Source organism: Cupressus sempervirens, chromosome 2 (assembly GCF_028749045.1).
Source record: "Cupressus sempervirens isolate cs-2001-9-10 chromosome 2, ASM2874904v1, whole genome shotgun sequence".
NCBI classification, from domain to species: Eukaryota; Viridiplantae; Streptophyta; class Pinopsida; order Cupressales; family Cupressaceae; genus Cupressus; species Cupressus sempervirens.
In genome coordinates, this window is record NC_143119.1 from 699,841,041 (window position 1) to 699,866,534 (window position 25,494).

The 25,494-nt window shown below is 34.7% G+C and overlaps 1 protein-coding gene across 2 annotated transcripts in view; it reads right to left on the reverse strand.

The window, feature by feature from the left end:
• Positions 1-426: 426 nt before the first annotated feature.
• NOXY38 (tetratricopeptide repeat (TPR)-containing protein) overlaps positions 427-25,494 on the reverse strand; it is a 171,534-nt gene continuing 146,466 nt past the window's right edge. For both annotated transcript variants that reach the window (XM_089815084.1, XM_089815083.1), the window contains exons 20-29: positions 17,985-18,140; positions 17,814-17,882; positions 10,558-10,716; positions 10,260-10,316; positions 10,112-10,152; positions 2,827-2,946; positions 2,396-2,705; positions 2,190-2,297; positions 2,023-2,094; positions 427-1,705 (exon numbers count right to left, since the gene is read on the reverse strand). In XM_089815084.1, coding sequence (XP_089671210.1) covers positions 1,202-1,705; positions 2,023-2,094; positions 2,190-2,297; positions 2,396-2,705; positions 2,827-2,946; positions 10,112-10,152; positions 10,260-10,316; positions 10,558-10,716; positions 17,814-17,882; positions 17,985-18,140 — 1,596 coding nt within the window. In that variant the 3' untranslated portion in view covers positions 427-1,201. The remainder of the gene's footprint in view (positions 1,706-2,022; positions 2,095-2,189; positions 2,298-2,395; positions 2,706-2,826; positions 2,947-10,111; positions 10,153-10,259; positions 10,317-10,557; positions 10,717-17,813; positions 17,883-17,984; positions 18,141-25,494) is intronic.

The window sequence follows — 25,494 nt, forward strand, 5'->3', positions numbered from 1 at the left end:
TAATACTTTTTGCCATCAAATTTTGGTATTGAGAGTTGTTGCCATATTCCCTAAAACTTTATAATCAGTAGGCCGTCTTGGAGAAATCCAAATTTATTAAAAAGCTCATCTTTCGTGGCCAATCTCTGTTTTTCAAATATTGCCAATAACCAATTGCTGACTTTGCACGCCATATTTTGACAAGCGAAGGGCAAGAATCTAATTAACTACTGTAATAATTATCCCCAATCATTCACTAGGTATCAACCAAAGCAAGAATAATTTTAAGCATTTAATTTATTGGGCTTAGAAAGACAGTATACAAAGGAATTATAGCCAAATCAAGCAAAGTTTGTACATCCATTTAAAATTTATCCTGTTCTTTTTTTAATCTCCCACTATAAAGAGAATAGATGCATTCAATCGGCTCTTGTAGAGACCACAAAAAACTTTCAAATAATGGACTACATTTCCTCGTGCTGAAAATGCCCAACAAAATAATAATGCCATTATGCACTGTCTTCCCTCTCATATAAAGAATATGTCCAGCAAGTCCCTCATATTGCCGAGCCCTAAATGTCAACTTTCATGTTATGCTTTACATGGTACAAACTGTGACCAACCTGAGATGAATTTGCCGAGAATTGTGGCTCATCTCCAAAACTTAAATAAATAAAAAGATGGATCATCAGCAAAAACTCACAAGGAAACTGGCACAAATACATTAGATTTATTGATTGAAAACTTGATCCAATATATAAATGAACACTTGGACTGAACTGGGGAAATGCTACAAAAATAAGGCTCCCATTGAACAGACAAGTTCTCAGGCTTAGACTACTACTAAATTCTATATCTCTTCAAACATCCTTCACGTAATGTCTTTCCCCCAACTTCTCCATTACAAACTGACAGATACCCTGCCAGCCACACCAGCAAGATACATTCATGTTATGCCTGTTCTGCAGTAAAATGAAGCATCAAATAAAGCAGACATTCTTTTAACTGATTGCTGCTCCTTTCGGGAAATTTATGACCTTGCCACCATTAGGTTTTTGAGTTCATAACCCTGCATTACAAAATTGCGGACCTTTGAAACTTACCAGAAACAACAAATTTTGTATCTTAATGGTTGTGAAATCTAAAATGGTAACTGCTGACAAGTCCTCTTCTATCTGAAATAAATGCCAACAGCTTGTCTTCAAATACACCAACAAATTTATCAGTCAGATGAATCTTTTGGTTTTGATTTTTGCTTCTTGTTTTCGAAGGAAGTTAAACCAGTACCCAAGCCAAGTGGAGTTTTGTCTTCTGAATTCTCCTCTTGTACATTTTCCCTGGTTTCTTCTACACAAACTTCTGCAGTTCTAATTTCATTCTCAGAGTTGGTGCTACTCTCCTTGCCTGCCTCTTGCGAGGATGTTGATGGAGAATCACCTGGTGGTGCCTTGTTTGCCATACTGGAGTTGATTATATTCAGTAGCTCTGTAAACTGAGGCAAAGACTGTGCAGGTACACCTTGCGGCCGGACATTAAGACCTCTTGCAACAGCTTTCTTACGGGCCTCAGCTGCTGCTCGTGCTCCACGTTCATCCATACCCCTACCTCTAGGAAGTGTGTCAGACATTAGTACAGCGGTTGCAGCTTTGTTCAAGGATGTCCGCGACCGGCTCCCAGTAGGCCCACCAGTTGCTGCCTGAAAAGCCTGAATTAGATCGGGACGAGCCTGCGCAGTCCAACTGACAAAGTCAGGTACTATAACGAAAATAAAGCAGCCCCTTACCTTCTTCGAAGATTAATTACAATTCTGAACCTAGAAACAACTCAAATGGCAAAGAATAAAAGAAACAAACCATCATGTACAACAGAAAACTTGATTGAGTTACTTTGAAAATGCTGGAAGAATCATTTCTGGAGAGTAAAATAGACATCAATTTTCATCTTCATAATTACTGATAAATGTCTATGAAGAGATAAGCAGTTATGGGAAGATCTAAAGGATTCCACCGAAGATTACAGGGCTGGCCAAGGGGAGTATTTCACCTTCAGAGCATCCACAGCTTTTTGAGTAGCATCTAAGTCAACAGCCTGTCCTTTCTGTTTCTGTGCATTGATCTGCATATATAAATACAAATTGAACTGCTTTAGCATTTGACATTTACCAGATTTAGAATATCAGATAGCAGGTATAAAAATATCTGTACACATGCCTGAACATCTCGGATCTGAAAAGTCTTGATCCAATTTGCTGAGTCCCGTGTCCTAGAATCGTCTTCACCAAGTTGCTTTGCCAATATGTTATAAGTGCTCCGCTCATGCTGGTCATTCGGAATATTTGAATATTTTCCAAATCAATGTCTTCCATAATCCTTATTAACAATTTAATTATAAAGGAGAAAAGATAATGATTACTTACTTGAAGAGAAAGCTTATATGCACCCATGCAATTGAAAGCAATTGCAAGAGCATGATAACAAACAGCTGTTTGGATGTGATCATGTCCCAGAAGACGCTCATTCTTTTTCAACGCTTCTTGAAGATAACGCAGTGCTATATTCATCCTTCCTATGTCCTGATACATCATAGCAATATTTATGAATGTTGCAGCAACATCTGGATGGTCTGGACCACATGAAACATTGAGCAAGAGCAACGTCCGAGCCATATGCCTCAAAGCTAATTCAGTTTGGTTCAACCCATGATAGAAAAGAGCCATGTTACCATAGCTGTGAAACATGAAATTATGGAGCCAATCAATATGCATTTCACACCTCATCCAGAATTTCTTTAAATGCAGATAAATGGAAAACTACAAATGTGATATGTAGTTCATTAACAAGAGATTACCTGTGTGCTGTGTCCGGATGATCCAAACCAAGGCATCGCTCATTTATGATAAGTTCTTTGTGCTGCTGCATTATAGCTCCAGCCATGTCTCCAGCATGATAGAGAACCATTGCAAGATACCTACAAGAAGTTTATAATGCTCAGATGAAAAAACCATAGATGTACTACGAAAAGAGTACTGGCCGAGTTGGAAAAACTGGCCAAATTTTATGGCATGGTGAGTTTTTTATTCTTCTATTGGCACGAAAAGCTCTTTAAATTTTTGGCCGAGTACTGGCCAAGTTTTTGCCAAAAACCCGACATATTTTTGTTAAAACTCAGTCATAGTTTTATAACGGCACTTTAAGACAAATAAAGGCCCAAATTAATTTCATTTCTCATTTCTTCACTTGTATTTTGCTGAGGGGGAAAATAGTGCACCAAACCTTTGTAACCCAAACACTTGCAAACTGATTTCTATCGATTTGAGACAGATTTGAGGTGGATTTGTGGTGGTTTTTGAAGAAGATGACATCAATGATTTGGAGAGGCAGGCTATGAAAGAGGGCAGTGGATTTAGTTTCACGTTAGATAACATTGAGTTGCTGAGGGGGAAAATAGTGCACCAAACCTTTGTAACCCAAACACTTGCAAACTGATTTCTATCGATTTGAGACAGATTTGAGGTGGATTTGTGGTGGTTTTTGAAGAAGATGACATCAATGATTTGGAGAGGCAGGCTATGAAAGAGGGCGGTGGATTTAGTTTCACATTAGATAACATTGAGTTGAATTAGTAGTCATTGTTAATGCTAGGAGAAGCTAGAGGCAAGGCTGCATCTAGGATGGAGGACAAGCCATAGACTGAATTAGACATACTATGTGAGGATGCACAGTCATGCCCATTACAAAATTCTACGACTAGACCCTCTACTTCTACTTCCCCCTTAGCTTTTACTAGAGCTAAGAAGAGGATTTATATAAATATAACATTCAAGTATGATTTATGCTTTAAGACATATTTGAATAAATATCTAAGTTGCATGAGTACCTCCCCCCCGAACATGGTTCAACCAAGGTGCGTTTTTTGCCCTGCGAGTTCAATCGGGTTCGAACTAGGATTGAACATGGGTGAACCAAATCGAAATTTTCAAACCCAGTTCAAACCTGCAGCAAACTGGGCCCCGCAAACGGCTGGAAAAGTGTTTTTTAGGCAAGATTTAATTGTTTTTTGGCGTCCATAAAACCTAAAAGTTGTTATGAATAGCTTTTGTGACCTCTTATTGTCAATTTATGTTTCTAAACAAGTTATTTTGTCTTAAGGGAGAGCACATGAGTTTTTGAGCAAGCATCTAGTTGTGCAAGGAGTTTGAAGATTGATTTGTTGGTGTTCTTCAAGTGTTCGTGCATATTCATACACATTTGCAAGCTTGCAATGGCTGAAAAAGGTAAGATCTTATTCCATTTGCTATTGTTTATGTTTAAGTTTTTTCATTTTTCCATTTCTCTTTCAATCTTCATATGTTAATTTTCCGTTTTTCCAAAATTTGTCATTTTCTTGCATATAATTATGAACATGTATCTAATTTCTTGCCATAGGGAAAGGAATGGCATCTACCTCTTCATCAATAGGCAATATCGAACAAGAATGGAACCCAACTTTGATTCTCTTCTATGGAAGTATGTAGACATTATAAAACCCCTTCCAAGAGGTGGTGCATTCTATTGCAAATGTCGGGGTTGTGTAGAAAGAAATGGTTCCTATTATCATGTGGTAGGTCATTTATGTGGTTACACTGGAAGAGAAGTCAAGAAATGTCCTGGCCAAAAGGGTGCCCCTATATCAAATAAAACTGTCTTAAAATATATTGAAAAGCATGAGGCAGCAGAAGAGCGAGAAGGACTATTTTACTTGTGTATTGTGTATACTATTCTAAAATATGTATCTAATAGTTGTTATTTGCTCCAATTTATGTCACAGGTTGCTGAGACCCATTTTGCATCACATATAATTGTCATTTTTGGGGGCCAAATGAATAATTAATATATTATAAAATGTGCAAGTATAAAGCAAAAAGGTTTTTAAGTGAAAGGTGTGCAGTTGAAGCTAAGTTGCACAATGGAAATTATAAATATGGCTCCCATTATAAGAATTGATCATCCAATTGTCTATTGTTTTTTATTTGTCTCTTGTGAAGGTTTCTAAAGTTTGTGAATTCCAAACCATTGCTGAAGTATAATGGATTTGAACTGAGTTTCTTAGAACCTTCTCGTAGTGTTGCTAATATGGCTGAGAAGTGAAGTGTTTGCTGTGTGTTTGGCATTACATCATGGGCGTCTGAATTGCCCTACTGGCAGTTTGTTTGGAGGCTGTGATCAATACCTTAGCAGCTGCAATCAAGATTGAGGGACAGCAGTTAGGAATTCGGCCTGCATTTTGGCATCATTACATATGCACCTAGCATTGGGAATTTTGGTTAACTATTGCATATATTTGGAGCCTATGATTACATATTGGAAGGCAGTGTTTTCTACAGCAGACCTTGCATTCACTTATTGGTGTGGGAATCTCTGCTGGGAATTGACGTTCATGATTTAGCTGCTGCAAATCGAATTCTATTGCAGATTTTGCCAAGTTCCTCATCCTTAAATGTAATTCCATTATTGATGAAAGGATAATTTTGTACAAAACTCTTCATTGCAAACAGAAGTTAAAATTCAATACTTGGCTCAGCTAGAAATTATTGTGGTGTTATATTTATTCATTATTTATTATTCAATTGAAACATACAAAATTGCAAAACCAAAATAGTTCTTCAACATAGATATAGTATGAGCCAGCAGAGCTATTACAGTTGTATCATTGCATGGTTGCCTAGTGTTTGAAAAAATGCCAAACAATGTCTTAGTAAAGAGAAGTTGATGTTGTTTCAGCTATAAGCAGCAGAGTTATTACAAATTTGCAAACACAAAAAATTGGCTTCTTATTATCTTCAATAAAATGGAATTACAATATTCTGTAGGCTAGAACCACCATATCATATCTTGAATTACCCTAGACAACCCTAGGGACCCTTATATAGGCAATTTTCCACCGCCCAAGAAGGTTCTAGAAATTATAGCACTTAACTTTGAGATCGACTAACCCTAAGATATTATAATTCATATTTTACTACATTAGAGAAGTCCCCCAACAACTTTCAGAATTCAAAAAGAAGTTTTTAAGGAAGTCCATTTTCTCTAATTTCAAGTAGCACAACTTTCGAAGACCATAACTCATTGGCAGTTGCTCCAACCGGCTATTATGACCCCATTTTGGAAATGCCATGAATTTTTGTACAATGCTTAGTTGCGCATACTCTAGTAAGTTATGTTTGACCCCTTTTCGGAGACTCTAAAGCCTTCAAAATTCAGTTCAAAGTTTTTATACACTGCCAATACCGAAAATTTTCAATAACTTCAAAAATAGACTTGATCTTGCAATGAAACTTTACTAGCGGTTTGATATATCTAAGATGAACCTTCAGGGGAGAAATCAGAACATTTTGAGCTCGAACGACCAACTTACTAAAAATAGTTACCTTTCAAAAATAACAACTTTGCACAGAGATAGCCCTTATTGAAAAGACAAAAAAATTAACTTTTTTGGTGATGCAAAATTGCCCTTACACCCAGGATGCTCTTGCATTAATTTAATTATTTCCCAACAACACCAAGAGAAACCCAGCCCTCTATCTCCTCACTTATACCACCGTGGATGCCTACGATGGTCTGAGCTTATTACGTCCATGCGAGAGTACACTATGAATCAACCAAACCTCCTTAGTTGAATCCCTTGCATTTCTTTGTCTTGCCTAATCCCTTACATAGTTTGAAGCACCAAAGAGTTGGCAAGCTTAGGCAAGTTGTACCAAAACAAAGACACTCTCTTTCCAACCTCCTTCAAGTTCAAACTTTAATTTCTAAATCAATGTTGCTTTTGATATTTGAAACAGCAAGTTACGATCTATTTGCAGCTAGGAACATCTCCTTTAACACATGGCATGATTTTCTTTCAACAATCTCTAAACACCAAACTTTCTCTCTTATCGTTGAATGCATCAAAGTTATGACCTGGATCAAATCTATAAATATATAGCTCAAACAATTCACATTTAGCAAACGCTCAATGACTCCCATCGCTGATAAACCTTTGGCGCTGGATTATTTCGTGACTAAGGTATATTTAGAATATCGGTAAAATTATATTGCAGAAATGATATTCCCAATGTTTACAAATTCATGGACTTCAGAACTTCAGCCCGATAGAAATCAACTCTTTGTTTGCCGCTCTAATTCCAAACTGTATAATTGTGCTAATGAAATTAATTTAAATCCTTTTCCCAAAGATGTGACATGTAAAGGCCCTCAAAAAAATTAATATAGTCTGCCTTTTCTAAGTCTTCACGCCAAAAACTATTCACGAGAATGTCTTAAATCTATGATTAGAAATTATTTTTGGAACTCGTATTGTAGTGATGATGAATCGTAAATATGATCTGAAATATAGATATAATAAACTTTTTTTTATAGTTCATTCTCATGATGATGAATCATGAAATATGATTTAAAACATTGAGTCCAAAAATTATCTTCTCTAACTCACTGGATTATAAGTGTCCACTGCCATTATAGATAATAATAGAATATGACTCAAAACATTAACCAAAATAATATACATTCTTTTGTCAAGACATTATCTAATAAAAATAATAATAGATCATGAAATATAATCATAAACATTAATACAAAAATACATACAATGAAATTCACAAACTTTCAGTATTAAAAGAAGAAATGAATTGTGATCATTCTAAACTAAACTTGGAAATTAAAACTAGAGATAACCCAATGTGGCCAACATTATCTTTGGAATTATTGAATTAAGGGGCAATTGAAGCCATAATTATCACATTTTATCAAACTTTATTATATATTCATGCTCCAGATATAGTCGTTCTTTTAAACAGTGTAATGTCTTTTACGACCATGGCAACTATCAAGTGATTGAAAAAATGAAACAACTCAGCCAATCTTTAACATTTGCAAATAATAATAATCCATCTACAAACCCAGAAATATTTAATCAGCCTCACACTACATATTAATTTATTAAATATAAATCATTCATGTCTTATTTTGAGCAATTCTTGCTCATACTCAATATATAGGAAACTCCCCCTTATTAACCTAGTATTATTTATTCCTTCAGTTCTTACAATGTTTTCAGATGATTCTAACTCTTTCTGAATATTTGCTCTAATAGCAATTTTGATAAATAATTCCCAGCTCTCTAAATGATATTGTTTTAGAGATTGTTTTAAAATAAACTCCATAGGTTGACAAGATACACGGCTTTGATACCACTGTATCCCAAAAGACATTTTTTCACAATTTTCTCACAATAATTTTTAGAATATAACAGATAATTTATGCAAATAAAACCAACAAATATACTTGTAGATACTCGTATAAAATACTCAATAAATAGTTATTGCATTATAAACCAGCACAATAACTTCATAAATATTCCAATCTCAGATACAAAAGGTTATAGCCAGATTGGATAATAAGAAAGAACCTGAAATACAAGATGAACTCTGTCTTGAATCCACTCTGAATATGAACTAGGTTTCTGTCCAATCTGCCAAGAATCCTAAAGGCTTCCATCCTAAAGCTAGAAGATTCTCAAAATACTCCAAACAGAAATCAGAAAATCAATCACAGATCCAAGCATGCTGAAATGAGCTCCTCTTCCTTCTTTTAAACACAACCTAGTGACTCTTTATATTCTCCAGCATGTCTCTTTATTTTTTATTCTCTTTGTCTTTTAAATTGTCTTTTTTTGCACTTAAGAGAATAATATAAACTTATAATAATAAAGTGACATATTAAGATGCATATTAATTTAAAGTCATTTTATTAAAACTATGTAATCCTCAGGCATTAAACTAAATAATCAGTCGAACTCTAAAAATCATGTTTGATAGCTCATCAAGCGAGCTGCTCCAAATCAAACTCTGAAAACCCAAAAATACAGATCCCTGATGACTTACAATAAATAGTAAGAATCTGGAACCCTGCTATCTCAACTCTGATCTTCCTAAAAATGAAGATGCCTTTGTCAATCTCACACTGATCCTACCAAGTCCTATTTAGCCCAAAAGACAATGGTGAAAAGTGCCAATGACGAATCAGGAAAATGGCCAAGAAAAAGGGGACGTTACAGAACCTATACCACCCCAGATAACTACCTAAAATAGAGAGTTGACAAAGAGAACAGATTGTAAAAGACTCACAAGCACACATGGGAACTGGTCTCAACCTTTTCCCTTGTCTATTAGCTCTCTCTCTCCTACCTCTTTTTCTTTCTTGTTGATGAGCCTAGTCACTTGTGTACTCATGCATTCGTTACAATCTGTGCTCTTTGTCAGTTCTCTTTTGAGGCAGTTCTCTTGCAGTGTTGTAGGATGTCTTGTGTGCACCCTAGATGCTTTATTTATGTATTTATTTATCCATGTAGTGATTGTATATGCTAGGTTGCTCTTGTTGGTTTATTCTTCTTTCATGCTCATTTATTAATAATTTATTTTTAGGTTATCCTTTTAGATCGTCTTTACATATATTTATACACACATATTTACGGACATGTATAGTTATTTGTCATTTTTATATTTAGTTTAGGTGTATATAATTATGCACATGAAATATACATGCATACACAAAGAAAACCTTGCAAGCTTATTTTCAGAAGAATTTTTTCTTTTAAGGCTCCCTATCCAGCTACTTTCAACCTCTTATCATGTTATTTTTCTCCATTTTTTGGTTTATATAGGTGGTGGTTGTGTATTTGATGTGCTAAGAGCTCTTTAGTTCTCTCTACTAATCTATTTTTATCTCCTGTCAAACTATCGTCTTGATGATGAATCATTGAGTGTGATCTAAAATATTGATGGTAAAAAATCGTCAACAATCTAATCCAGAAACAATAGCTGTCTGTATTATTGATTGTTGAGTTATTTTTATGTCTGCTTGCAACTGACAAGTTATATTCATGGAAGTTTTAAATGGTCAATGCACAAACAGAACTGTCTACAATCTACATCTAGATTAGCTCAGATTTTATTTTTTGGAAACTCTGCAAAAGAAAACAGTGAACAACGACTGTTTCATCCATAGCCATCATGACCTCATTTCAAAGACCTATATAATAACTAGTGCTAGAAACTAGATTTCCACATCTCAGAAAAAAAGGGAAATGAATGTACCGGCAACAGTTGGCCACCTCTCGATGCATTGGACCAGAGACCTGATTTTCATCAAAGTAAATTTAGTACAGAGATTTGGGCAAATACGGCAAAGAAAATATTCCAATTACCAGTCATAGTCTAAAAGAGGTTGGAGAATACTACAAACCTGTTGAAGAATTGCAAAAGCTTCATGGAATAGTTCATACGCCTCATTAAGCTTTCCCTGCAAAAAGAAACAATGATTGGATATTTGATATTGAAAGAATGAAGAATACTACAATTTGTAATCAGAAAGCAGAAATGCAGAAAGAGTTCGTTATATGCTTTTATAAAAGAGCGATTGACAGCCATAGTGTTAAGTCATCGCCAACAAGGAATTTTCAGCTTAATTCCACTGGTGACAATATGGACAGATTTCTTATAACATAGAATCAGTATCAATGATCTTCAAAAAAGTTGTGCACCTCGGCCAGCTGAAGTTTGCCAGTCTCTATCAGATCACGAGCATCAGAACAAACGGTCGCAGAGTGCTTCACTACTGTATGCATGTCCAATATGTCTGATATATTGAAGGGAGTTTCTGAATCAAGATCATATTTACGGGCACCAATAGTTATACCAACCTGACATAAGCAAGGTGTATATTATGGTATTTCAGTACAATAAACTGATCAGCACAATATTACAAATGACTGCAAATTAAAAGTTAAAACCTTAGAGCATATTAATGAACCCGCTTATTAACACTTTCCATGCAAAGAGATCTCTACAAGATTGACAAAATCAATAACAATTTGTGTGGTTGCCAGATGTGTGAGAGCATTGAAAAATCCATAATCATCGATTCTGTATAAGCATCAGAATAAATGTGTACATATTAAAATAATTGTTACAAACAGCACCCATAAAAAGCTATGCATTTCAACTTAAAGAAACTCCAAAAGTATTATGTTGGAAAAACTAGCAACAAACAAAAAAACAACAGAAGTTAAAGAAATCAGATTAAATACATATAAAATAATAATAAATGAAACCCGAGTGCTTCAGAATACAGTTTACATATATTATGTGCACAAACCCACCATTAAATGTTTCTATTTTAACCAATTTCTTTTCACATAAAATTACAGTGAAAAGGCAATTGAGCAAATCGCCTCAAGAAACATTATTCCAGAGAAAATTGCATGCTATTATAATTATAGTTATACAGAATACCCAATATGAATAATCAAAAAGAGTTGATAAAGCAAGTGAAGCAATATGGTTAAGTAATAAGGTCATATAAATGAGAATCAAAGGGAAATGGGAAGAAAAGGCTTAAAGTACTGTCAAAACAAGGAAAACAAAAACCAGACATGAAATATTAAATTATAATATCAAAATGTGGTGCATTTTTTATAAAGTTTGAACCTAGATTTGCGATCAAATTATAGGTAGCGGTGCAATGTGCAGTGGAACTTGAATCCTATTAACTTAAAACAACAAACAAATTCATTTTATGAGGTACTTCTAAGAACTCCATTGGAGCATCTTGTTTGTTGTATCCAACTCTCCACACAATACGGAAAATAAAAACCTTCATCTACACAAGAAGAGAAGAAGTACGAGATTCTGAAATAGCAGAACACTATGATCACATAACTGTTGACAACATGTAAGATAAAATGAAAAAATTGAAAAAAACAAACATGAAAACAAAAGTTAAAAGAAAAATGAAAAAAAAAAACTCTGCAATTTGTCTTCACGAACTAAATGCTCCAAACACAGAACTGATTCTAGAAAAAAGATCTAAAATTGGCATTTGCCATCCTTCAAATAACATATGGTTGCTCCTTGCCAACTCATTTTCAAGAAAGAAATCAGGATGATTGGAAGATATTTAGGTCCATTCATTCAGAAAACGTGGCTTTATTCTCAAACTCTTGGCACCAAATTGCGATATTTAGCTGCAACACTTCTTCAAAAATTTAGATAGCTTGGACAATTCATCATAATCACCTAGAAGACTGTAAAAGTCACTAATGGACTCGATCTCCTAGACTCACGTTCAAAACCATGATTAACCTTCCACACGAAAGCAGCAGAGGCTGATATACTGGAATATGGTGCAATAACAAAGTAATGATATTATCACACTCAAAATAATACAACATGCATTAGCACTCCCTTACAAACTGAGCTGACATGAACTCGTATGAGTTATCTCTATATAAGCCTGAATAGCTCACAGGAGAGGTGAGTGCTGATTATATAGTAGAACATGGGCATATACTTCTAAGTGAGATGATAACCTCCAAATAACCAAATCAGGTAGGAGATATAACTACTTCATAAATGCCAGAAATGTGGTTATGCCAACTCTGGTAAAGACAAGGGAATAGTTGTGGGGTGGTGGCTGATAAATCCAAAAGAGGATTTGACATTCAAATACCCAAAGTTGGGTATGACTGACACTTGTAATTGTAGGATCTTTCCATGTATCCTCCTAATTATTCTAATATAACCTAAGTTAGCTTAATATGTGTAGGAAAAACAATATTCCCTAACATAGGCTAAAATAATAACCTACACCAACAAACCCCACTTTAAGCATAAGCTTAGGTGGCGGGATGCAAAGATGGGTCCTAGCTACAAGGAAATGTTAGGTGCCCATTTACAATGATAAAAATCTCTGAAAAGATGAGAGAGAAAAAGAGAGGGCACACAGTCCCTTAATATAGAATCTCCTACATTGTTGGTGAATGTTCGAAATGAGAAGTTGAAGATAGTCCAAGACCGTCAAACAATGTTTCTGTCCTTAGGAAGAAATAAAACCAAGGTTATTTGCACAAGATCCTCCCATTTCTGAAAGGAATATGTAGGAAGAATGATGAAGATGTGTGAATATGTAGGAATATAAATTTAGAGAGTGCAAGAAAAATGATAAAACTTAATTGTGATAAAACTTTGATTGCAAGAGTTCGCAAGTGCGGTCATGAGCGTCCTTCATATACTTATCAAAGAGAGCGCAAGCACTTTGACCATTGGAAGCTACAAAATCAGTAAACTCATTTGTAACTATATTCTCCATTTCACGATCCTAGAAAGTTTTGTAAGTGCTTTCATGAACCCTTCACTACCTTATGTATCTCTGTATAGTGGCACCCTTAATGGCATAGTAATAATTTCATCACTATAAAATTTGGGAGTCAAGTCAAATGCAAGAAGATGAAGTGGGGTGGTCAATTTATTCCACAGTGCAACACAAATTATCTACACTTCTTTGAAGAAAGTTTATTTACAATCTTGCTCCTTTTGATCAATGTTGCATCTCATTTGCTCAAGCAATGAGTCAATGCCCATGGATGATCCATCATTGTATAACGGATCACACTCGTGATGGGTTCAGTGAAACTAAAAAGATATTCTACTTGTTCCTGATAGCACGCTGATGGCATTCCTTTGGGGGAGTATCCTAAGCATTGATTAAACAGTTGAGGTTATTGATATGTTGCATTCATGATTGTTTTTGTCATTGATGTCAAGATAGTGTTGTTGTTGTAAAGACTGGCAGAGTAGAAGACAAAGAAGAAGGGCGTACGGACTGTGTATTGATGATGAGGTCAAGCGTGGTTGAGGATATATTCTACAGTATGTCCTAATGACATGGACAAGTGCGCATGCAAAAAGTCAAAGATATGTGAATGTTATTTATGATTTACCGAGGATAGTGTGTAGACAAAGTACCTGAGAAGTTATTTCTGGTGTTTGGATTGTATCTCTTGACAAGGATAGAATCCTGATAAGTAAAGTCAGATAGTGACAGTAGACAAGCTGTTGATGATGTCAGCAAGTGCGCGAGGTTTGAGGTCACACATGTGAAAAGTTGTAATTATCGTGAGTCGACAGTGTTTTGTAATTGCAAAAAGATCTAATGAATTGTATTATCTTAATGAGGTCCTATTATAATTTAATTGGTAAAGCCTCAAGGCCGACTCAGAGAATTATTTTGAGGACATGGTATAAAGGAAGGTTATTTTCCTTGTGATGAAGTGTGATTTGTGTATTTTGAGCAAGTGATATGCAAAGTTAGTAAATGCGTGTAAGTGATTGAAGGGATCAATGTGATGCAAATTTGAAGATCTGGTATTAAAATCTGAAAAGATATTTGGTGCGGTATTGGCACAATAAGAGGACGGAGAAAGAGTTCGAGTTGCAAAGTTCTATTTCATTTCTATTATTCTACAAGGAATAAAATACAGAGACCAATTGGATAGTGAGTTCGATGGTCTTGTCCCTGAAGCTGTTTGGACAGTGGGTCCATTTGCCTTCTACAACTTCAAACAGGGTTGGAATCTCCTAACAGGGATTGATATGTACTGAATGCGTTTCACTGGCTCCTAATAGAGTTCGTCCTCTTACAAGGAACTCTTGTATTAGTACATCATTTTGTGGGTACCATCCCCACCGGGGTTTTCCCTCTAATCAAGGGTTTCCATAGTTAACATATTTGGTGTTATTGTTAATGTGTATCTTCTTATGGTTGCTAATTATATAGTTCACATGCTTAAGGTTTAATAAGATTGAAAAAAGTTATATAGATCTAAGAACTAATTCACTCCCCTCCACCCCCCAGTCATCTTGGTGGACTTTACTTTCTAATAGTTCCCACTAAGTGATATCTAGGATCATTTGTTTTATGTTTGTTGCCTTTGCAGTATTGGATTGCCTCCATAGTACCAGCTTTGACCAATAACCATGCTAGCAAGTAACTTTAGAATACAAAATTCTAAAGTTGAGGTTTTCCGATTACCTTTAGCATCTCCAACTACAAAAATGATCTACAAATGGCCTATCACATGTGATGGTTTGTGATGAAAATTTGGATCTCTTTAGCTTCTACATAGATTTCTTTGATCCAATTTATTTTCCTACCCAGCTTTTGTAGCATAAGGTTGACAAAATGCACTAGACAAGGTGTCCAAAATATGTGCTCAAACTGTGTCACAATAAACATCCCTAAAGCTTACAATTCTCTGCATTGTCCGTTATTACTTGGACAACATTTTGAGGGCAAACATCTTGAATGCACTGTAGAAGGATGTTAGCAATAAATTGTGCATCCTTTACTTGCCCTTCATAATCTACAACTTAAGAAATATTCCCCCTTTAGGGCACACTACAATCATGTTAATTAATGGTCGAATTTTAACATCCTTCTACCCATCAGAGATATTTGATGCCCCTGTTGTGCATCCTTTACCAGTGTCTATGCTTTTTACCTCCTTTGCTAGTAAAGTGCTATGCACCTTCTCATATCCTAGCCCATGTACCCTTGTGGAGCTTCATTTACTTTTCTCAACATATCCTGTCAATATGTTGATCATACACAATTACATGACAAACCATTTGCATATAAACGTCTTGCAACACTTTGATCTGCAATCTCTTTAGCATCATTTTTATATGCTCTGTCTAATGGCCCTTTTCTTCTCTTCACATTGGCATGTTCTTCAGTTCTACCCAGAAATGGGTGGCTCTCTACTACAACATCAAGAAAGTCATTATGAGATGGAAGAGGCCTACTTGATCTCTTCCCTTTCTTCGAAGGATGGTGTGTGCCATGACAAGCTTTGCCATCTGCTTCCTCTTGCTCTCTAATATATCTTGCTATTTGTTGAGGTGGTAATCCATTATCTTCCTCTCTCAGACATACTTTGATACCATGTTGGGGAATCACACAAAAATGGGCTTTCACACAACTATATGACCTTTGGTACCTTACATTACAAAAATTGCATGTCCATACAAATGCACTGTTATAAATTTATATCAGATTTAGATGGAAGGAATTTAAATTTATTTCAAATTATTTCCTTGTTTGTAATATCTCTAATATTGTCACCAATATTGTGTTTTCAGATTTCGAATGAAGATCAAATCACACTAAGTCTATGTATATTTAATTTCTTTGAGTAAGTATTGCTGCTGTGTATCTTGTATTCACACTTTTTTGCATTTTCAATGTTTTCCAAGATATGATTTATCTGATAATTGTATATCACACAAAGGACATGTCCCTGGAGACATGCCTCTGCATGAGATATGTCCCACCCGTATCAGGTGCCTCTTCATTTCAATGAGTCAAATCACAGATTAATGCGATGTATTAACATGCCGATTCATTATATGTAGTCACTGCAGTAGTAATTGCAGTCAATATGTAAATGGGAATAGACATTGTTAAATTTGTCAAATTGAACAAAAAACTACAATAGCTGCTCCAGTCCAGAGTTAATGATTAAGATAGTATCAGCCAATTCTTTTGAAGTTATTGTTCTTCAACTTCTTACAATAGTCAGCATTGAATATTGCCACAGAAAATGATAATATGCAAATAATGTTACCACCATATCAAAGAAGCTTATGGAGAATGACCATATATGCAAATAGCATGACTGAACCAGGATCCTTTACGCCATCATTATTAGAATTACTGAGCTGAGAATATCTGTAGCTGATCCATTACCTAATGATTAGATAGTATCAGTCAATTTTCAGGTTATTGTTCTTCCCATACACTGGGCTTTGAATTTCACTATAGAGATATAGTGCTACCAAGCCAATGAAGACACGTATCATTAGAATTGGTAAACATCAAATTTCAATAGCTGCTCCACTCACAACAAAGTCCAAAACTAATGATTGGGCAGTATCCATAGATTATCTTATCTTCCAATAGTTTTTAGGAATTGAATTAAGGATGTCTTTTCTATTTGTCTCTCTGCTCCGATGTCCCAGTCAGCTAAATCCACTTTCTAAGCAATACGCACAAACCTTGTGGAAAAAATTTCAATATAGCTGCATTGATTCAAAAATCCCTTTTGCTGCTTTATAGGTGAGATATATTAGACATTACATTTACTTCTAGAATTGGAAATTGCTAGTTCTCTCCACTCACACCTGCCTGATTTGGTTAGCGATTCCATTGACATAATTCTGTATCCCAACTATTCTCTGCTTACAACTTTACGATATCAAAATTCATTTGCTTTCCTATGTACCCTGCAATCACTTCAACCTCGTACTTAGAATCGATGTGGAAAATGTATTCACAACCATGATATTGAACGAATAGTCCATTTATCAATGGTCAACACCATTGGCAAATGCTTTCTCTATTTTAACTATTTCTTATGCTAGTTGGATACAAGTATATTTTCCAGCCTTACTGCAAGTCACACTTGCAGTACTGACCCTACCTGGTTCAACTGAATTGATCCACTATACTGATCAACAACTTTTATTGATATGGTTCGCTACAATCATTAAACCTCTCCATAAACTATTCATCTTTAAAACATGATAGAAAAACTAATGCTGTACAGAACTAAATGAAACCAGATTCACTAAAGTTAACATGCTAAATTGTTGATATAGTTTCTTAAAAGCTACGATAGAAAGTCCTCCATAAAAAATTGTATATAAAGCTAGTGTAAAGATTTCAATTTGTCTCATAATGAGCACTGTACTTAATGCCACTTGAAGTTTCTTGCTTTGTTATATTATCTCTCAAGCCCCAGCCCCATTATTATCTTATGCACACAGACATACATCATTCGTTAGTCTGCACTCGGAATTTATCCTTGCAAATTTATATTTGATAATATAGAAAAGAGCGACAAAAAATAGTTAAAATTATGCAACACAATAATTACAAGAGGACATATGTAATAAATACCTTTTGACAAAGATTACGAAATGTTGACATCTTCTTCACTCTTATTTTCACGTCTTCAGGTAATTCGAACTGCATGTATCATAGCAGAAACTTAGAAAATCAAAAAGCTAAAGCCTCATTAGGCTACAACTAAACAGAAAAATAGGATTTCTCAAACAATCCAGAACTTGCCTGATACTTGAATTTCACACACTCCTTAATATCAATCCAGACTAACTCGGAAGTTATACACAGATATGATGACTGAATCTGCCCAGAACTTTTACTTTGCAAAAGGGTCTTACTGTGATTTTTGCAAGCCTCTACAATGGATTTAGATGTGTTATCCTGTTGAAACACGTGTATCAAACAGATAAAAACATTATAAACAAACAATACAAATTCTGATAAAATATTACCATTAGAAAAGATTTATAAATTTTAAGAAAATAAAATAAAATACACAATTTAACAGTCAACCAGATAGTATTGTGTTTTCCGTCTTAAGATTACATGACTCAAAATGAAAAATCTTATAGTGCTGAAGCAAAGAGACCAGAATTCTCAGTCTACGAAATTTCCCACCCTTAGCCAAATTTAATTATTTTGCGACTATATCAGGGTTCTAAACTTATAGTGCATGTAGTGCAAGGTGTGTGGGAAATTTTGTCATCCTAAGAAAGCTCGAGATTAGAACCCTGATATAGTTGCAAAAAAGTAAAATTGTATTTTTTTTTTTTCACTTGCAAGGTAAAGATGATTTCTACACTGACTAAAATGGTAACTATTGAGAATGATGGACCAATTAAACTTAATGACATTGATGTTAATGTTGATTTTCTTGAGCCTAATGATTTTTAGATCCTAGCATAGGCCAGCTTGTACCTCATGCAGTTTAATGAGTCAGGACAAGCTCCTACACAAGAGCATTATAAGAACATCACGCCCTTTACCGTAGCTCTATTTGTAGTATGGAACATCCCTTCTTTGAAAAAAGGTTGAAAATAATAACACTAATAAAATATAATTATAATTAAATATAAAAATAATATAACTATAGTTAAATAATGAAATTAATCTATAAATAATAATAAATCATACTGAATAAAATATAAATCAAAACACAAAATGGCACTGCATGCGAACAAAGAAAAATGAGTGAACTCCTTAACAAACATAGCAAAATATGTAAATACTCGTCCAAAATCAAAAACATTCACAAACTACACGACAAATGTTAAAAAAGATGAAATCAGGCATGCCAAACAAGTGGTTCACTTTATTAATACTAAATATGGGGAAGCTATATTTTCATAAATAAAAACTGCTTCAATGTGAAAACCGGCTCAATATCTTAGCAAATGAGGAAAACCCTAACACAATCAGGGCCTTTGAAATTCCAGACAGGAAAAATGAAGGTAGAATGCAGGTGCTTCACCATTGTAACCCATCCCTCCAACAAAGACATTTCCATGAGGAACTCTTTGTGAATGCTAAGGCAAACACGGATACGGGTCGGATCAAAGTAGGGGGGTAAAGAAATTAAAAAAGACTGACGACATTTCAAGCAAGAAACAATTCGGTCATGAAATAAACATGTAAAATTTAAAGTTTAATGTTCATAAGTGACATTTTTTTGTTTATCTAATACTTTTCTTTGTATACTATTTGATTTTAAAATTATAGTTAATAGGAGATAAGTTTCATTTTTTTATAATGAAGCATACTTTTTTCGTTCTAACAACTTAATCAAAGCCAAGTCTAATTTTCAAGTTAAATTCACAAGTATTATTATGAAGCATACTTTTTTTGTTCTAACAACTTAATCATAGCCAAGTTTAATTTTCAAGTTAAATTCACAAGTATAAAGTGAAAAGTTATAAATTTGGATGACTAGCTAATCAATACTTCGAACACCTTGTCCTTCATAGATCTGCCTTTGTCAATCCAAGACTAACATCTTCATGGAGCCAATCTCTTTCGATGACATATTTACTCTTTGAAATTTTCATGTTGCAACACAAGACATGTTCATGCCATCAAAATCCAAAAGGAAGATGAAATACCAGCATGACAAGGAGTTGGCTCATATGACTAAATCACTCGTCTCGTTTCCTCTAAATCAAGTATCAAGTACAGAGATTGGGCACATAGCGAGGCTGATTTTTTACAAAGAATCAAAGCTTATATCAACAGGGAGATGAGATGCATCAAAAAGAGTAGCATTCATCAAGTGTTTACTTTTCCCATGGCTTCCCTGAAACCTGAGTTTGTCTTGGGAAGTGCTTGACGTTTCAATCCAAAGACAAACACAATGAAGAATGTGGATGGCAAGGTCACCATCAGTCTAAATCTGAATGTTATTGAACAAATCTTCAAAGTTCCTCAGTATTCAAAATGTGTAGATTTGTCTAAAGAGATGTCTCTGCAACTGTGGAATAAGAACAAATTGGATTATCAATAGCACACAAATACATATTGATTGGATAATAAGAGAACCAATTTTTCTAGGTAGCCCAAAATAATACACAAAGCTGACTTTAAACCAAAAGTTAAGGATTTGATAACTCTCCTTAGCAAAGTCTACAGCCTCAAGGAATCTAGCGATTTTGAACCTTGGATGTATAAGTTTCTCCTTCAGATCTTTCATAACAAGGAACCCATCTACTAAAGAGAACTTGTAAGCACAGTGCTATGTGAACAGTTAGTTCATGTGGGAAGTTTAGCACCAATTGTTACATCCCAATTTTTTCCTTAATTTAAAATGTTCATATAGCCATCGAGATTCACATGAAATCAGTTGATAGTTAAATTTGTTATAATCCTACGAAATGATAAGATGGTTAGTCATTATAATTTCATGTGAAGATAACATGCTAGTTGATTATTTATCACGAATTCATGGAATTGAGAAGGCGGTTAACCGTTATGATTATTTATGATTAAATAACTTGTTATGGTAATATGATTTAACTACAGAGAATTTTCTTGTAGGAAGCACGTCGAAGGGGTGAAAGCATTGTTAGAAAAGAATTGGGCACATGAGCATCACTATCACTGGGCAAATGGGTATGAATCGTGAATCACCATGGTTGAGGACCTAACGACTTGAATATCTGGATACAATCGATGGAACTGCATGAGCTATTAAATCAACAATTTAAAACGTAAATTAACTTAATTAAAATAATACGTACCTCAAAGGATTTTGAATGATCTTTCACCTTATTATTTTAATATATACCTACACAGATATAAATATAAAGTGACACCATAATATTATTTTCTTTATAATAAAATGATGCCACCTCATTAATATATCTATGTGGACGTAAATAGATATAAACTATAATATTTTTCGATTTATAACCTTCAAATCTTCTCCCGTCCTTTTATTCTTTTACTTGCTTAAAACCTATTGAACATTTGGCATTTTTAATTGGCATTCAAGAGCCAAGATACTTCTTTATGTTATGGCTTCTTGGAAGCCAAGGAGTCACATTACCCTTTTATTTAAGTCGAGAGTGAGAGCCAGAAGACATCTATTTTTCCAAGCACCCGACTTTATATCTTTCCAAGCATCCGACTTCCTTGTTTTTCACCCGACTTCTTCATATTACCCGAGTACGTTTTTCTTAGCATTCAATATCTTTGCAGTTACCATCTAGTAACCATTGCATTGTTTTTTCCTTCCACGATTTCCTTGTTATACTTAAGTTCAGCTGAAATCGTGAGCAGTATTTATACTAGAGATTATCGTTCAAGATCTTTCCTGTTAAGAGTGAGGCGGGTTGTTGAGCATCCAGCAATGCTCCATTCTTTCCTACAGATTATACCAAGTTATGTGATTAACAAAAAATCCAAACATTGCACTATAATTTTTTAATCAGTTATTACTGCAGTCTGATTTTTATAGCAGTAAGATACAATTCCGGATTATGAAGCAGATCATCCCTTTTTATAATATCATCATTTAAGATGAATAAAGGCCAAGTATCCATGACATGATTTCATATTTATTTATGCTGTTGGATGTCAAAATTAAATGATATTATTCTGTAATGCTTATAGCTACTTTTCTCAAATCACGAAATTGTGATAAGCTGAAAACATATAATATTCTTTTATCAGTTGAGGATCAACAGATAGAGTGGGTTGCTTTGAGATTCAAACACCTGAGACTCACCCGACTGTATAGCCAAGGAAAAGAGTGAAGAGGTGAGAGAAAGGAATCTACAATAACATGAAACAGAATTAGATATGATATAACAATGTTTATTATTTTTAAAAGGAATCATTTAATAGCTCATGCATGATCATGTTTATTGTTTTCTCATACTGTCAAGTTGAGTGGTGTGATTAAGATACCAGGATGCTCAGTGGTTAATAAGGTGTTTCATGTCTATTCTGGGTAGAGAGGGCCTTTCTAGTTAAAGAAAGTGTGGGGATAAGTTTAAGGTTCGTGGTTGGGAGGTTAAGCCCCTGACAATGTTTTCCCTCTCCACAAGATGTCGGACGTGCATTAGATAAAGATAAACTATGCATTCAAACATTTGGTGGAAACAGGTATTTTTACTGTTATGATGTATATCCAAGTACACGGTAAGATTAATTGAGTTGTATCATCGATACAGTTATTTCTTTAAATTAAAGCAACTCTTATTGTCAATATAATTGGCAACTAATTAGATCGGTTAATCTTCTAATTGTATGTGAAATATATTTATTTGCAAGAGATAGATTTATCTGACGGATTGTTATTTCAGTCTTTCATTTATAAGAATAATGATTATGAGCATATATTCTAATCCTATGTTATTGCCATAGTTAAGAAATCGGAAGAAAAGGAATGATACAGCGGCATCTAATGCCCTAAATGATCCAATGGTAATTGATACAGTGGTATCTAAAGCCCTAAATAATATAGTGGTATCTAATGCCCTAAATGATCCAATGGTAATTGATACAGTGGTATCTGAAGCCCTAAATGATACTGTGGTATCTGATGCCCTAAATGATCCAATGGTAATTGATGCCCTAAATGATCCAATGGTAATTGATGCTCTAATTGATACACTGGTATGTGATGCCCTAAATGATATTGTGGTTTTTATGGTAATCGTTATTTGATATTGATATAGTGGTATTTGATGGTACTCGTCATTTGATTTTGTTATAGTGGTATTTGATAGTAATCGTCAATTGATCCTAAGTGATATTTGTGGACTAATTTGGTTGATTGCAAAAGCATCCCTACATTGATTTTCGATTCGAATTCCGTGGTATGTAGATTTTAATTTCCATAGTAAATTCATTGATGGTGTTTTCAGATGTTAGTTATGAGTATTTCATTTAACTGATTGTAACTATTAATCTCAGTCACATGAAAGAAATTTTGGGTGTCTAGGATCAAATGGCACATGTTGACCTAGATGTCTTGATTTCATATGACATCATTCCATATTCCAATATGTTCTACAAATATCAAGGACTCATGGGTCATAAGGAGGAGGTACTTGGAAAACTAGTGAAAAAGTTACAAGGAGCCTTAGAAGGCTATCAAATAGTAGAAAAAATGGGATGCAATGCCCTTATTGAGCATGACAACCTAGTCACTCAAGAAGAAAGGACCTCAGAATATACCGACAGAGTCAATGCTGATTTTGATTCTGAAGAATTCGAATCACATACAATGAACAGATTTGTTGCATACACGTCAATAGCAAAACACTTTTGGGATTCTCTTGCAGAGAATTACAAAGTTGTAAAATCAGCACATGTGAATGTCATCATAATATAAGCAATCTCAAAGACAATAGAGATCCCAAATCTTCCTATGGTTTATGATTGTATTGCCAAATATAAGGCTTTCCTTAATAATTTCAAGGGTTGCTTCAACCTTTATCCGCCCTCTTCTTTTTAGATTTTAGCGTCTTGATAGTTGGAAAAGATGACTTGTATCCAATGTCATTACATGTAATTTGATTGCATGTCCTCATGACATGTAATCCAATAATTGTTCTCACCTAGTTTTATCGGGTCAAAGTGGTTGAGTTTCTCCCACTTTTTCCTCCTCCTTTTTCTCACTTTTTTTCCTATATAAAAAGTGCCCCCCTCATTGCAAAAACCATCTTTTTACTGTATGCAAGAAAGCTCTGAAGAATTGTGCAAGGATAACTTTGATTGTGTAGTATTGTTGTGAAAAAAATGTGAATACAAAGAAGCAATTGGAGCTGCAACTTTGATTAAGAACAACTGTGATAGTGCAACTTAGAAGCTTTGACTGTAATTTGTGTTTGTTATCTTGGATTCATGTTGTTATTGCATGTTTAATAATAGAGCATAATGAGTTAAGAAGCAATCAAAGCCAAAGCTTTGACTAGGAGCAATTGTGGTGACACATAGACTAGAAGCTTTGACTGCAGCTTGTATTACATTCTCAATTCACAAAAATAGTTAGAATTCCCTACTTTAAGAAGTTTTTATGCCACAACAGTAGAGGTTATTCTTATAGAATAGATTAAAACAAGAGTTACAACCAAACCACTACGCTTTCAATTGGCCTTTTAGTTGGTGTTGGATTATTGGTATCACTGTTTCCAGCTAATAGATAGAAGTGTAGTTAGAGATTTCATCTTGCCCAATACTCGCTCTACGAGTAAGTGGACTCTTTCTTTAAACTTAAGAGGAAAGAACATTGGTAACACCCTTTCAAAATCTCTCAACTTCCTACTTACCTTGAGTTGAAACAAGGAATTTGGTGAGAAGGGGGACCTTCCCTTAAAAGTATGAGAGACTTTGTCTCATATGTTGTGGCTAGTCTACCTATTTTGCAATTGGATTTTAACAAAATGTTGGTTGCAAAATTTCCACCCAACAAAGCCAAGTCCAGTAGAGATAACCAAAAAGAGGAAAAAGAAAACGAGAAAACAAGGTACAATGAAGAGAATTTAACATCACCCAATCAAAAGGAACAAGAGGCAACAAGCAAATAGAGATTATGGAGGAGCAAATCTATGGATTATGACAACCTTGTAGATTTTTTAATACATTAGTAATATGTCAAATTGAAATTCTTTCTGTAAAAAAATTACATTAAAAGCATGGAAGTGGATAAGCCAAATGGTTAAGTTGACGTTTCTAACATGTTGGTTATAGGTTACTTCAAGAGTTAATCTGATCCTAGTTGGGCATTCCTGCCTCTTGTGGATTTGTTACTCCAAGAGATGGCTCTAGTCCTGGTTGGACATTCCTGCCTCTGGTGGATTTGTTACTCCACGAGATGGATCTAGTCCTGATTGGACAACTCTGCCTCTTGCAGATTGAGTGCTCCAAGAGGTGGATCAAGTCCTGGTTGGAGATTCCTGCCTCGTATGAATTGGTTACTCAAAGAGATAATTCTGGTCTTGATTGAACACTTCTGCCCTCTTATGGGCCAACTGAGCTATGTATACATATATTCATGTGTCTACTCTATGTTTTCATGTGCACGCTGTGTCTGCATATATTCACATGTCTACTTCGTATATGCCTCATGTATTCATGCATTAGCGTGTACGCTTTGTGTCTTCATGCATCTAGGTGTATACTTGGTGATTTTTCTTGTATATGCTTTGTAATTGGCTCCATAGTTTTTGTGATCTAGAATATAAAAATAAGCTAGAGTGAATCAAAGATATGCATTTATATTGGAGATCGTAGA